Source organism: Penicillium hispanicum (assembly GCF_028827665.1).
Source record: "Penicillium hispanicum strain IBT 35686 chromosome Unknown utg000008l_segment0_segment0, whole genome shotgun sequence".
In the NCBI taxonomy this organism is placed as follows: Eukaryota; Fungi; Ascomycota; class Eurotiomycetes; order Eurotiales; family Aspergillaceae; genus Penicillium; species Penicillium hispanicum.
In genome coordinates, this window is record NW_026623200.1 from 348507 (window position 1) to 363202 (window position 14696).

At 50.0% G+C, this 14696-nt stretch overlaps 5 protein-coding genes across 5 annotated transcripts; 3 read left to right on the forward strand and 2 right to left on the reverse strand.

The window, feature by feature from the left end:
• Positions 1 to 371: 371 nt before the first annotated feature.
• On the reverse strand, positions 372 to 2118 carry N7459_008968 (uncharacterized protein; the record flags this gene model as incomplete). The annotated part of the gene is made up of 2 exons (XM_056948136.1): positions 372 to 1936; positions 1983 to 2118. The coding sequence occupies 2 exons, from the start codon at positions 2116 to 2118 to the stop codon at positions 372 to 374; spliced, it is 1701 nt and encodes a 566-aa protein (XP_056795361.1).
• Positions 2119 to 4280: 2162 nt separating this feature from the next.
• N7459_008969 (Zn(II)2Cys6 transcription factor domain-containing protein) lies at positions 4281 to 5968 on the forward strand (the record flags this gene model as incomplete). The annotated part of the gene is made up of 2 exons (XM_056948137.1): positions 4281 to 4997; positions 5066 to 5968. 2 exons carry the CDS (start codon positions 4281 to 4283, stop codon positions 5966 to 5968), a joined length of 1620 nt encoding a protein of 539 aa, XP_056795362.1.
• A 156-nt stretch (positions 5969 to 6124) lies between these two features.
• On the reverse strand, positions 6125 to 7128 carry N7459_008970 (glycosyl transferase family 8 family; the record flags this gene model as incomplete). The annotated part of the gene is made up of 2 exons (XM_056948138.1): positions 6125 to 6883; positions 7024 to 7128. The coding sequence occupies 2 exons, from the start codon at positions 7126 to 7128 to the stop codon at positions 6125 to 6127; spliced, it is 864 nt and encodes a 287-aa protein (XP_056795363.1).
• A 1180-nt stretch (positions 7129 to 8308) lies between these two features.
• N7459_008971 (aminoglycoside phosphotransferase family protein) lies at positions 8309 to 9169 on the forward strand (the record flags this gene model as incomplete). The annotated part of the gene is made up of 2 exons (XM_056948139.1): positions 8309 to 8597; positions 8727 to 9169. 2 exons carry the CDS (start codon positions 8309 to 8311, stop codon positions 9167 to 9169), a joined length of 732 nt encoding a protein of 243 aa, XP_056795364.1.
• Positions 9170 to 10488: 1319 nt separating this feature from the next.
• hat1 (histone acetyltransferase catalytic subunit HAT1) lies at positions 10489 to 12134 on the forward strand (the record flags this gene model as incomplete). Its single annotated transcript, XM_056948140.1, has 4 exons — positions 10489 to 10507; positions 10567 to 10842; positions 10907 to 11171; positions 11219 to 12134. 4 exons carry the CDS (start codon positions 10489 to 10491, stop codon positions 12132 to 12134), a joined length of 1476 nt encoding a protein of 491 aa, XP_056795365.1.
• Positions 12135 to 14696: the final 2562 nt, after the last annotated feature.

The window sequence follows — 14696 nt, forward strand, 5'->3', positions numbered from 1 at the left end:
TTCCCGGAGTGCCGAGGAAGTTCGTAATTTTCTCAGACAGCCAACTGATAATGTGGTTTGGCTCATGGTCCATAAATCATACCAGACGATGAAGGAGGATGGCCACAACGGTGAGGTCAGGGGCAATACTTAATACTCATGTCTGTCCATAAGTGACTAGTTTGGAAAGATCGGATGATCCAGAATTCCACTCCTTGCACTCGAAGAGAAGCTGGTTAAGGCCAGCTACGAACTCACACAGCAACTACCGGCATACTCACCGGCAACGCTAGGATTTTTCTTATCGGTATCAATGGCAGATTTCATTTGGCATCTGGACCGACTCACTCGAGCTCCTTCCAGCCTATGCCAATGTGGCGTGCCAGAGGACTTCATGCACGTTCCTCATCGCTGTCGGCCTCTACTGGCACATCCCCCGCCGGCTCAAACTGAATGGCCATGTCCACCATGAGCGCTTTTCGGTCACTGCCGATGACCGGCATCCAGCTACACTCTTCCGTCCAATCACGATGCGGAACCTGTACCATAGGAAAGATCTCGCCAGTTTGCATGTTTTCGAAGTCGAAGGACACCAGGCGCTCCTTGTGATACTTTTGCAGCCTCACAAAAGGGCCTGCCACAATCCCCATCCGATCGTCAAGCCTGTACTTGCGGAGGCAGCAGGAACGAATCACTCTCGATACTAGCAAGCAGGTCTTCCACGTATCATAGTCGACAAAGTCCAGAATAATGTCGTACAGCTCCGGGGGGAGAATGCCTGCCGATTTGGATGCTGCGCGGCGGCTCGCGGCGACTTCGAAGAAGTTGACGAGCGCCGCGAGTCCGGGAAACTGGCTTCGTAGTCTTCGCATTGTCCCTGTGCAGTTCGATTTCATAATGAGCTCACCACGCTGATGCTTTATCTTCATCCCAGGCTTCAGCTCTGGTCGCTTGCGCGGATGTGTGCTCACACAATACTCTGCACGCAGGGGTGAGAGATTGACAGCACCGCTGACTTCAACGAATGGCTCTGCGTCAGCGCCAAAGGAGACTTCCGCAAAAGCCGCTTCGAAGAGCGATAGGACGACGATCTGAAAGTTGGCGCGTCCCTGCTCGATACCCCACGTCACGGCCTTCGTGATGGCCTCACCGTCAATCACCAGTGCAAGGCTGACAAGCACATCCTCGAGCCAGTATATCGTCTCCATGGGCGACGCCCCTGGAGGCTCGCCCGGTCGATGGGACAGGGAGCCAAACTCCAGCAACGGAGCGCTATCGCCAGCCCATTCTTCGTCAAGCCATCCAGGTGACTTGTGTAAGTGGTTCGAGCTGCAGCCCCACAATGAGCAAGTTCGAGGGTTACACAGCTGAGCGGGGAAAGAATGGAATTTAGCCTGGCCAGAGGCGATTGAGACGAGAGCAAAAGTCAATTCACGAAAGGGAAACGAGTCCGGGCTCCACTCGCTCCCAAATTTAATCATTTCGTCCTTATATTGAATCAGCACACTGGCCAGAACGTATGTGAGAAACGCTTTTCGTGCCTCCGCGATGTCTGTCCTCGGGGCTACGACGCGGAAGTCATATTCAATCTCACAGTTCCGCTCGGGAAGCTCCAAAGCCGGCGAGGCCATATGCTCTTCCGGACAAACATCGACGGAGATGGTGGCCTTGTACGGATAGATGCTGTTTGCGATGGCGCGAAGCCAGAGTTCGTCCTGGCGCGGGATATTCCCCAGCTTCCAGTGTATGCTGTGGTTCATGGTGAGGATTTCATGGTCGAGGTTAATGATGTAAGTGTACTCAGCATCATCACCCAGCCGCGGGAGCTCGGAAGGAAGCATCTCGAACTCGTGAAACTGCGAATAGTCGGGCTCGACGCCGTCGCGGATCTCGTAGACATGTTTTTCGAGGGCACTTTCCTTGGCTGCATACTCGGCTCGCATCGACTCGAGCCATTCTGCAAATCGTTAGCATACTGTAAGGCACGGATCGTTCTGACGTACTATGGTATCCCTCGGGGTCGGCGGGGATGCTCGCAACAATTTTGGCGCCGAGACCCTCGAAGTAACTGTCGTACTGGTGGTAGCGAATGTAATAACGCCTGCGAAAGCGCACTATCTCAAGGCCTCGAGTTCCCATTGCGATCTGGCTGGAGAATGCGACGCTCCGTCGGCAGCTCCCTTTAACAGAAAGGAATGGTCATACCAGGAGGACAGCGGGTGGTAGGTTGATACAAGACGGGGCAGTCTTTCACCGACGTAGAGTTACTCTGGAAAATAAAACCACCGTAGAGTCGCGATAGAAATAGTGGAAATGGTGGGAAGGGAAAGAGGAGCCAACACATTCACGTTCGTACTCAAGCGGGGTTGTAGAAAGTGCGTTGCAAATGAGGTACGTCTGGGAAAGTGACTCGTAATCTCCTATGTCAACCTTGGAAAGAAGATGCCCGTTAAGCGATAAAAACAGTGTAATATATATACTATCAGATCACATGATCTATATTTTGACAGAGATGAATTTCAACCCTCCCCCTCTTTTCCTCAAGTCTTCTTCAAGTTCGTTCTTGTGCATTCGAGAAAAGTCTCTTAGCGCTGCCGTGATGAGGCTGAACCAGATAACCAGAGGTCGAGCAGGCCAATACACCATCCTCAAGCAACTCCATCAGAGTGTCTGGCTTGCCAAGTACGTCTCCCTACCCTAGTCCAGGATCTTTTTTTTTGACCGCATCGCCAACAGAAACCAAGACAAGGCCAACTTCATCGTCAAAAGCACCAACCATTTTCGTATTCATAACGAAAGAGACGTCCTCCTACGGTTTCAGAACAGAACTCCTTTTCTACGCCCCCTGCTAGACGAGATTCAGGACCCCGCTTCTCCACCAACGATTGTTCTGAAATATCTAGACGATGATATATTACATGCATCTGATGAGAAACGACTCACCCGCGCCGAAGTGAAATACGTCGCTCAACATGTGTTGGAGGTGTTATCTGTTCTTCACCAAGAAGGGGTTATTCATACAGGCAAGTTCGCTAGATTTTTAGTGATTGACTTTTATGATTTTTCTGATTTATTGATATGCAGATATTAAGCCGCGCAATGTGTTGGTTAATTATGGAGATGGCGAATCCAGGATCAAGGAGGTCCAATTAGCGGGCTTTGGAAGCACAGTGCACTTGGATTCTGTTCATGCTCGTGATGGCAACCCCATCGGGACTCCAATTTTTAGAAGTCCGGAGGCTCATTTACAGATGAGATGGGATACAGCCACTGATATATGGTCTTTCGGGGCAATGGCAAGTGTTTTCCAACCCCAAAGCCTCTTTTGCATACTTTTCATACTTTTAATTAGAAAAGCTAACATTATATAGCTTATAAGTCTGCTCTATGGTGAGGGCTTCCATATTTTTAAACCCAATATTCCTATTGATCACGAGGATTATGATCTCAAAATTCTCATGAAGCATCACCAGTGTTTTGGACCGTTCCCTGCTTCGTATGATGAGATGCAAACCAAGAACGGCGGGCAGTTTTGATATGGGTTATGCAAAACTGCCCTCCAGAGATTATGAAACCTTTTCATCGCACAACCTCCCTAGAGATATGCGATGAAGACAAGGAGTTTGTGATGAGGATTATGAAGCTTGATCCAAGAGACCGGCCTTCTGCCCAGAAACTTTTAGGAGATGATTGGTTTACTTCTGAGACATAATATTAGAAGAGCACATTCAGAAGAAAAAACACCGATCGAAGAATATGAAGCTGAGCCAACTCAGAGTAGGGTTGCACTGGTCATTCATATGTGATGGCGTATGAATCCTGATCGAGTGCAAGATCAGGTCGTAGTCGCCAAGAAAACAACTGAGAGAATTGTATACTACGACTCGAAATGTCTCCAACTAGTGATAATCCCGTCATTTCAGAAGCCCCACGATGCTGTCCACTTTGAATACGATCTCGGCTTATCCACAACCGTTGATCGACCCCACTTGGTACTTGATGAGGCGCCCAACGCATTGTTAAGATCTTAACAACTGAAAATAACTATTTAGCATGCCGCGCTCGACAGCAGGCGTGAGAGCACCTCTGAGATTCTCATTTGATGCGATTCTTGGTCTCCATCGCCACGAAACAGACTCTCTATTAGGAATGGCCCCGCTCAGGCGTGGATCAACCGATCCTTCGCCAATCAACACTCCCGCGTCGCCGACGTGGATAAATCTCGGCAATTCCTTTACCGCTGCCGACCGCCAGGGGCTCGAGAGAAAGACCTGGCCTGTGGACTGATAGGCCAAGGCAACATGCCTTTCTACGGCCGACCCAGCAAGAACTGCCAGAGCTGCCGCGACAGGCGAATCAAGGTACGAGTCGATGGATCCCCAACGCGATGTGAATCTGACACGCCAGCTGCGCAGTGTGACCGCCTCGAGCCAGTGTGCTCGCAGTGTCGGAGAGCGGGCAAATCATGCGGAGGCTATCGCGACGTCCCGGCCTTCTTGTTTCGCGACGAGAATGACAAGGCCGCGCGATGGTCTGCAGTGGCCAAGGCCAAATCAGAGATCCGGCGCCTCCGGGCAGATGGCTCGCTCGTCCTCCCAGATTCACGATCTGCGAAGCCGCATTCAACGGCGTCGCGCCATGTATTTCAGAGCCGACGACCGCGGGTGGAGTTCGTCCCCGCCGTTCCAACGTCGGTCCCCGCCAGCGCAGAAGTCCGGGGACTGGCGTTCTTCTTCTTGCGATTCGTAGCTGCGGTTTCAGGGACGGCAGAACTCCCGACTTCCGAGGCGTCGGGGCCCTTTTTGCGGAACATGTCACTGGAACCGTCTCTCAGAAATGCACTCGTGGCGGTGGGGGTAGCGGCACTGTCGAACGTCACTCGGGACAAGGCCTTGCTACCAGTAGCCCGGGAGAGGTATTTGACAGCCATCAATTTTGTGCGAGAGGCGGTGGCAAGTCCCGGAGAGGCCGGTCTTGGGCACATCGTCAAGATCATTGTGATGCTCAGTCTATACGAGGTACGTGCTTGCGGTCTGCTACATCTCTCCACGTTGAGGAACTGTCAAGACTGATCAGTCACCCTCAGATGGTGTGCTGCACGCCTAGCCAAATTGATTCCTGGGCGGTGCACGTAAACGGTGTTATGGCTCTGCTCAAAGAAACCAACCGAGTCCCAGTCAGGGGAATGCTGGACGCTCGCCCCCATTTGCAATTATATTTCGTCGCCGTTATCAAATATTGTCTAACACAAGGAGACGTACCGCTCGAGCTACTCGATTGGTCTCCCGATCGCGTTCCTGCCGTGGGACCAGATGACCAGCCGGTGATCGACCTGGCGGACATTTTGATCCGGTTCGTCAAGCTGCACTATTACATCCGCGAGAACCCATACTGTGACCAGACGGTTGTGATTCTCTCATTGATCTCTCTCGATGACGAACTTGACGAGTGGGAAAGGAATTTGCCAGAGAAATGGGCAGTCATCGTGAAGGAGTCCAAGGACCTCCAGCACACCTTCCACGGCAAGTACTATGTATACAACGACCTATGGGCCTCGCGAGACCTCAATCACTACCACTGGGCACGGTTGCTGGTCAACGAAATGATTCTCTCCCGGCTCGCAACAATCCAGTCCCCGGCACTGGGCGATCTCAAACAACGACAGCGCTCACGATCACTCGACACGATATCTCGAATGGCGGCGGGCATCTGCGCTGGTGCGGCCAGTCAAATCGGACTTTTTGGTTGTGGGTTCCCAACAACCCGAATCCTGCCCTGCTTGCCACCGCTAAATGGCGTTTTCTTGCTGCTCTTCCCACTGGCAGTTGCTGGCAGCGCCGCTGGTGCTCCCAAGGAAGTCCGCCCCTGGGTCGTGAACATGCTTCAGAAAATCGGGCACACGATGGGAATTCACCAAGCCTTGGAGTTGATACCGAAACTGCACCAGGGGCGCGGAGGAATCATAGGGCAATTTGTGGCGGCCAATTAAGGCTGAAAGTATTGATGAGATCGATCTACGTAGGATGCTACCAACTATCAATGCGTATATCTCTACATGGGCACACTCTCCATTCAATTTCCCAGTGACCATGGACTGTTCATCAAAACAGATCATAATTTATTATATTATTCATTCTTTATCTTGCTATCCCTTACGAATATGATGTTCCATTTCCTTCATGACATCTTGCACTTGTTCCTGCAGAGACTTGTCCGACAAGGGACGCCACCATCTATGATGGACGGATTTTAATCCCTTTTCATAATCGGATCGATTGGGCTTTTTCTGATTCCACCCAGACCCTAGATCCTGCCATGGCATTGGGCCGTCCGTTCGATGGACGCAATTGAGCAGGTTCTGCTCCGGGTAGACGGGGTCGCATCGCTTCGAGTTTTCTAGACGAGAGACATAGTAGTCGAAAATATTCTGTGAGCGCTGCATGACAAAGAAGCCGGCATTCATGAAATTATCCAGTTCGTATGTTTCCCTGCCTGGCACAGGCGGTAGATATTGTTCCACCCACGGGTCGTGAGTGCCGGCAATCATGTAGTGCTCAGGCAGCGGGTGATCGTTCGGGTCATCGAGCCCGGCCGCCCGTGGTTTGCGAATCGTCGCCGCCGGCTGGGAGAAGACCTCGTCGATCGGGTGAAGCAGGACCGAGTCTGCATCCAGGTACAAGATCTTATCATACCCGGTGATCCGCCATAGATACAACCGGGGAAGCAGATCCTTCCATCGGCGCCATACTGGCTTTATTGCGTCGGGCTCGAGACTTTGGACCGGGATCACGGTCGCTCCGTCTTTGCGAAGAAGATCGCAGTGTTTTTGTGGCACATCTTCAGTCACGAGAACGAGAAACGGGACGCTGGCGTTGTTCAATCGGGTGTGATGGCTATGGAAGAGCTGGAATGCGAGCAGTCGCGCAGCATGTAAGTACGGCGCTTCGATTTGCGGGAATTTGGCATCGCCATCGCCGTGAGGATCGTGGCGACGGCGTGCCGTTCATGTTCAGGCTGCTATATCGATCCCGCGTGCTCGTCGACTGATCCATCATTCCCATTGGCCGGGTTTGAAAGGAGCAAGGGATTTCTGCGGGCAGCTAGCGTGATGTATGAGAAGATCAACAAGCCCAAAATGGCCACGACCATCAGGGATTGATGCCGGAATCCAAGTATGTGACTGCCCAGTCGGCGGATCTTCAGGCCGACTCCCCGTAGAATGTCGCCCCCCTATAAATCATCCTAAACTTTCACTCTTGTAATTAGTAACAGTAAAGCTGCATAGGGTCTTCTCCCAGTCCCACGCTTATTCTGCACTTTTTCCTGGCATGCCTATCAGCGGTCTTTGGTATTATTAGATATCTATAGGCACTAAGCCATTGTCTCATCTAACGTCCGGGAAATGCAACTAAATTCCTGAAATCGACAGTCGCCCACCCATTTAACGCCCACCGGTGGGTTTTATCTGTTATCTGTGTCTTTGACCGGATAGCTCGCCGCTTCCCTAAGCGCCCTCCTAAGGCTCTCATCGAGGATAACACAGCCCCCTAAACATTGCCCTGGTATATTCTCCCAACGGCGTTTATCTGAAACTACTGGCTTAGATGTTGCATACCCGCTGACCTTGTGACATGGGGCAGGAGAGTATCGCGCCACCTAGACCATAGGTGCGTGCGGTACGCAGGACCGATATGTGCTGTCCTGCGAGGGCCGAGGTCGTAACATCGTGGTTGTTGCTATCTTTGTTTCGAGTAGTGGTAAATCATGAATGAATAGTCTATCCCGTGTTTTTTTTTCTTTTGGCTTTTTTTAGAGATGCCCGGCCCTGGGAGCTTTAAAGGATAGGTGCAAAGCAGTTGGGCTTGGTCTGTACCTCGTAGGAATATACATAGATGCAGTTATTTCTAATTAGTAGTTTCATTACTATACGTGACAGTAGGTCGGGGTTTTTTTTTCCTGGCGGCTGTGGAGGGGTGACCTCTTCATGTGTCGGAATGAGTGTGTGTGGAGACTCGCATTAATAGTTTATCCTTTCCTGTATGTTATGATTAGTTAAGCGTATGCCCCCTAAATTGGCAGATTGGGCGGAATAGCAACTCAGACTTCCCCTTGATTCCAATTGCTCGGGTCCCCTCCCATCCCGACAAGTATCAACTCAGAAATCACATGATCTACCACTACCTTACTTAGTAAGCTTTTCTTAGCGGTTCCAACCTTGGAAGGTTCCAAGGTTCTGAGGTCTGGTCTGACAGGTCTCTCTTATAGCACTGGGCCGCACCCTCAACTTACCATCAACTGTTCCATTTCGTGAGGCTTCGCCCCTCCAACTATGTCTTTCTCCCTTCCTTATTATCGAGATGCTGACCGATTACCGGGGCCTCTTCCTGATCAGGATGAGATTGAATGCGCGACACAAACCCTCCCCAAGAGATCAGATTACGGTGGGCGCCTTGTCGTAATCAGAGACAAATATGTTGTGAAATATGGCCCGCTTGTGACAGAAAATGAGGGATATGCTCTACTTTTCGTTGAAGAAAGGCTCAACATCGCAGCCCCACGACTCTACGCCATGTACCGCGACCGGGACACCCTGTATATCGTCATGGAATATATCCCCGGTATTTCTCTAGGGATGGCGTGGCCTTCACTCACCGAGACAAATAATTGCGATGCATCTTTGATCAAATGAGAATGCTGCCATCACCCGGATTTTACGGTAGTGTCGACTGAGGACCTGTTCCCCACAGGTATTTCTTTTCTCGTGAAAAAAGACCCTGCTGTTACCGGCCCTTTTCAGACGGAAGAAGAATTCGGAAAAGCCATCGCACTCCGCTCAAAAACTATGTGGAGCGAATCAAATAGTCATAGCTTTCTCTCTGACTATCTTGCTCGCCATCTCCCCTTGGCACTTCGCAATCATCCGCCTGTATTCACCCACGGGGATCTCTACAGAGAGAATGTTCTTGTCAGAAAGATCATTAATTCTGTCACAACCGAAGAAGAGTACGAAGTTGCTGCTCTTGTGGACTGGGAAACGGCTGGATGGTATCCTTCGCACTGGGAATACGCTCATATCTTCCCCCTCTTGCAGTGGACAGACGACTGGCCGGCATTTGTTGAGAAGATTCTCGATCCCTTGCCGCTGGAGGGTGCCATGATGCGGGTTGTCTTCAGCGATCTGGAGTTCTAATGTGAGATAGTACCATGTTGACCCTGGTGTATTTGTCCGGCCCCAATGAAAGGCCTGATCGGTGTGGTTTGATCTCAAAGAATATTCCAACTTAGCTCTGGCTTGATAGCTGGGGATGATTATGTTTGAAAAAGGGCTGGTTTTATATCCTTTAAATGAGTTTTTTCCATTCGAAGGTAGCGTCAGCCTTAAGCCTTGTCAATTCTGCTTTCGAATATCACTGTATAGTAACGGACCTAAGTCTGTCCGATTATTCGACTTTCGCACTTGTTAGGCCCACTGGGGGCCACGCTAGGTGCTTGGCTCCGAGGCTCTCGCTGTCTCAAACGAGCCGGTGATCCTTCCGCTCGCTCATATTTCCAAAGTGAAACCCAGCGTGCAACCTCCTCCTATGGATTGACAGTATTCATGGATGTTTGCAGAACATCCGTGACAATTCAGGCCCCCATTTTGGGCCAAGCACGTCTCAGATGCCCGAATGATAAAAAATTAGATACATATGTACGATTTTATCATTCACTGTTGTAACTGGAAAAAGGGCCCCCCTATTAATGATTGGAGACTTCAAGGGAAGATATTATTATTGCCAGTTGTCGTTCACGAAAGGAACCCTTAAACTGCTAATTACCGAGGTTGACAGTTCTTCCTCGAGAGCTTGCTGGAGCCAATGTCTGCCTACATATACAAAACCCTATCATCGACGAGGATCAGCGACGCTTTCTTGTTCGCGCCCTCCCATCCTGTAGCCGAAGCGCCCTGGGTCTATCTTAAGAGCCCAGTCATCACACAGCCCGCATGGATCTCCCTTTTGTCTGTCTTGTCGCGTGCCAAGGTTTCATCTTCCACCTAAATATACTAGCGGGAGAGGTTCTTTAGTTCTTCGCAAATCGATTTTGGATGTCAGCATGGCAAGCAGTATACCTACCCAAAGGCAATATAATCCGTTTCCAGAGACAGTCGCGTATTTCCATGAAGCGATATCTCAGGCTTCAGGATATGTTATCAGGAATTAGCGTTCGCCAGGTCAAAGGGAAAAAAAAGGACAAAAAAGACTTGGATGGACAGGGGTTCGAACCCTGGTGGTCCAGAGACCAGAGGATCTCAGTACTGCTGAGCTTAAGACCTCCCCCTTAACCACTCGGGCATCCATCCAGAGCGTAACATTTTATTGTCCATTATTATGATTCATCCACTTCGAACTACTTATCCCGAACGAGCAATACTGGAGCTCTCCGACGCGAAACACGCGCGTGCCGCCTTCTCCAGCTCTGCAATCTTGCATCACCCCAGGATTACACAGCCCACCAATCCACCCCAAAATGGCGGTTGAAGACGACTGTGAGGCGACCCGCTTTCTTCTGTTGCTCCATTACTTCGAAGCTAATTGATCGCCCCAGGGTCCTGTGACGCTAACGATGCGGTCCATATCACGGTCGTGCAGCCAGGCGAGTCCAAACCGAAGACTCTTTCGACGTTCCATCCTCAGTTCACCTACCCGATCTTTGGCGACGAGGAACAGATCTTCGGCTACAAAGGATTAATTATCCGGCTGCGTTTTGCTGCTCATGATCTCCGCCCTCACGTTCATATCTCCTACGACGATCGATTCAAGGCGATTGGCGATATCACGGCGATCGATCTTCTTGGTACTCTGAAAGCATTCGTGCCCGAGGGTTGGTCTTGCTCCCCAAAAAACCAAGAGTCGCTTCCCTGTGCTGACCATGGGCGTTCCTACAGAGGCGTTCATTAACCTTCCGGAGTACGAGAAAGCCGTTCAAGAGGACTCGAGTGCGAAGGACTTTACGCCACCGGGCAAGCTGGTCTATAGTTACGAGGTGGGGGAGAGGAAGTATGAGATTTGGGCTGGCTCGCTGGCGGACGCGGAAGTGCGACGTCTTTTAGACCGTATCCAAGTTCTTGTGTCTTTGTTCATCGAAGCTGGCACTCCTTTGGAAACCAATGATCCTGAATGGACGCTTGAGCGATGGACTGTCTTTTTCATGTAAGTTCGAACTACTTGTTGGAATTCCTTGGTGCTGACCGTCGCAGATATGAGAAGGTAACACCCTCGACGCCGATCGCCTCGTCATACTCGATTGTCGGATACGCCACGACCTATAGGTATTGGCTTTATCAGCGTGATCGCTCAGAGACTCCGGCCGTAAAGAACGAATCGTTTCCGCTGCCCGAAATCAAGATTTCTGAGCTCCCAGCCCGACTTCGCATCGCTCAATTCCTCATTCTTCCTTCCCACCACCGCTCGGGCCACGGCACCCATCTATACACAACAATCCATGCCTCATGCATCGCTGACCCTACCATTGTGGAGTTGACCGTCGAAGATCCGAACGAGACGTTTGATGCTCTTCGAGATACAGCGGATTACTGTCTCCTGCGGCCCGAGTTTCTTAAGCACAATGTGAACCTCAATCCCGACCCGAACGGGGCTCATTCTCGCAAGCAGCGTCCTCAGACTGTTCCTACAACTGCTCTGATCCCCACCGAAACCTTGCGCGACATTCGCACCGCTTTCAAGATCGAGGCTACCCAATTCGCACACATCCTAGAGATGTATCTTCTCAGCCAAATTCCCAAGAGCCACCGTCTGGCTGGAGGGACGAATCTTGCTCGGTTATTGATCAAGAAGCACAAGGCTGATGATGCCAATGACCGGCGATACTACTGGTGGCGTATGCTCACTAAGCAACGTCTATACAAGAAACATCGCGAGCTGCTCAACGAGCTGGAACTGATCGATCGAGTGGAGAAGCTGGACGACACTGTTCGGAATGTGGAGGATGGCTATGAGATCACACTTCAGGCATTGGAAGGCCGTCTGCCGGATTCACAGGATGAAGCCGGCCCGGCTCCTCAGAGTCGTCGTGAGAAGCGCAAACTCGCGATCGAGGATGATGAAGATGAGGAAGAAAACGGCACAGAGCTTGCCAAGCGCCCAAAGGTATAAAACGTCAAAAAGCCTTGCAGTTTGCTTGGTTCCTATCACTTTCCTGCCGTTATACTATGTAATTTATCGTAATGGGATATTTTGCCCTGGTGGTCTGGGCTTGGTTCATTTTATGATTGATTTGCGATCTGCTGCTCACGGGAACTATATTTACAGTCATAAATGGTTACCTGGTTGTGGCCCACACAGGGTATAGAAATATGGCAGGCAGCGTACTCCATATAATTTGGCGACGGTGAATTACTCAAAATAGTTTAACGTGTCTATTCGGCGCATTACTATCGTGCGTGTTTCTATAAAAACGCCTTCATTTCCGCTTCAACTTTTTAACTGTTTTTACCCTTCTACTCTTTCTTTCTCTCCATTTCTCATGTGCACCTTGCCAGTGGGGCAATTTTGCCATTGATCTGTATCACTGAGCTCCGTTAACCCTCATATCGTCAACGCAAACAGGTGGCCCTATGTGAGCCTTCGAGCTCTCTAGCGCAGTTATCGGTCAAAAACCAGATATGTTAGGTATGGTGTTTACCCTCGTGACCTGAGCCGTATATTTCAGACAGAAGTTAGATAAGAGACTTCCTGGCTAGCTCTTTAAGCCCTGACTGGGAAATTGAAGAAGCGATCTCGCGGATATCTTGTGACACAAATTCTTCGACTTCGTCGTTCATCCGCCCCCAAAGATAGAACTTATTGCTAGACAGGAAAATTGTGTGCCACCCGTTATTATCCTCCATAACTGGCTGTCCTGGTTGGAGACCATAGGCTCAAGCAATTAGTTGACCTTCGGAGTCGGCGCCTATCCACTCTTCCTGATAATGAGGACTTGATGGGTTCGAGGTCCAGCCAGGGGGGACGGTAAACTGGCAATCCTTAGGCGAGACGACCAAAACAAGAGGGAGTTAGCCTATACTTACTGGTGGCAGAGCGGAGGTTTTCGTAGGCGACTTGACAGGCGAGACCGCCACAGAAGGTGGAGTAGGGATTCTGGAGGAAGGCATTATTGCAACAGTGAGTTTCAAGAGCCCGCTTGTCAGGATTGTCAGTTGGTGAAAGGATTCACCCGGGATGAAGGGCAGGTCTGATATAATTGTTAGTAGTTTCTGCCAATCCGAACCGCGACCACGTGCATAAATACAAAAAATAACAAACAAAACTATTGTGTCAATCAATCAGATGAGCAGCAAGTGGACTGACCATCTGTTACCACCAATCGGCCCCAAGCACCCATACCTTACAATTATGGTGCGCAGTGTATCTTAAATATCAACCTCACTAATTAGGATATCATACTCCTCATAATCCATCGGGGGCTTCCAAATTCCTGCTAGACCCCCTTTGGCAGGGTGAAGTCTCTGCTGGGGTCTCTTCAACATGCTCGGCCTTTTTCTCTCCGTTGTTATTGCGCCGAGCAGGGTTACAAAACGCAATTTCTACCTCCCACTAACAGCAATATACGCTAAGTGGTGTAGTGCCCTTGCGACATCTGTTCCGACGATATATAACTACACATAGATAGCGTATAGGCCTGGGAAAGGTATATTCTTTCTTGGTGCCTTTTCGAAAGGTTTCCGTTTCTACCACAGTATCACAGGACCGTGGAATAAGGTGGCTTGGGAAGGTCGATTTTCCCCGATCAACGATGCTGCCATGATAGAGAGCGGCAACACAATGACAAACTGTCCTAAGCAAAGAGAAAATAATACGCTTATTCGTTTTAGAAATTGTGCTGAGACATACCCATTCCTTTATATATTCCAGTAAGTCAATATTCCAGTCTATAACGATACTCTACGATGCGAAATGATTTAACTACTAAATAGGCATAGTGGAAATCCCGCTGTAGTTCATGGAATTGCGCTTCAACGCCAAGGACTTCTTCCCGTATATTACGAGGATAACTTGTCCGGCAGTGTTTGGCAACATGCACGAGCACTCTGTGCTAATTGTCGAGAGCTGACTAAGATGCGGCATGGATGGATGTGTCGCCAATTTTGATCCATTAGCTAATGCGAACGGCGCGCCACCTTGACCATTATGTTCTTTAACTATACACTAATACTAGTTAACTTTATAGGTGATCTTACTAAAGTATCCCCTTGTCCGACCCGGAGGCACAATTAGGGTGGTTTTTAAGCGCATACAAGTAGGTGGGAAGACCACGATTCTCCCTCCAAAAGCCACGCACAAGCGTGGTATTTTCACCACCATCCTTTTACCTCCGTATGTACTGTCGATTGATGCGCGGCTTATAATCCTTTTCGGCCCATCATTTTTCCGGCTTCAGGCTCCGTCACAGCAAATGCGGAGCTTGTTCCAACCACTGCTATTCCCAGCCCCTCACGATAACCTGACAGGCTGTTCATTGGCCTTGTTTGACCTTTTCGCACTTCTCAGTTTGATGAGGAACTGAGAAATTGCGTATTGCTCACACCGATTACCACCAACTCACCATCCCATCAACCTCCCACTTCTGCGACACCTGTATCTTATCGATCGCACTTCGCCATGGTAATATCCAAATGACTCCCTACATTTCAGCTCCGGAACTGACTTGTCTTTGTG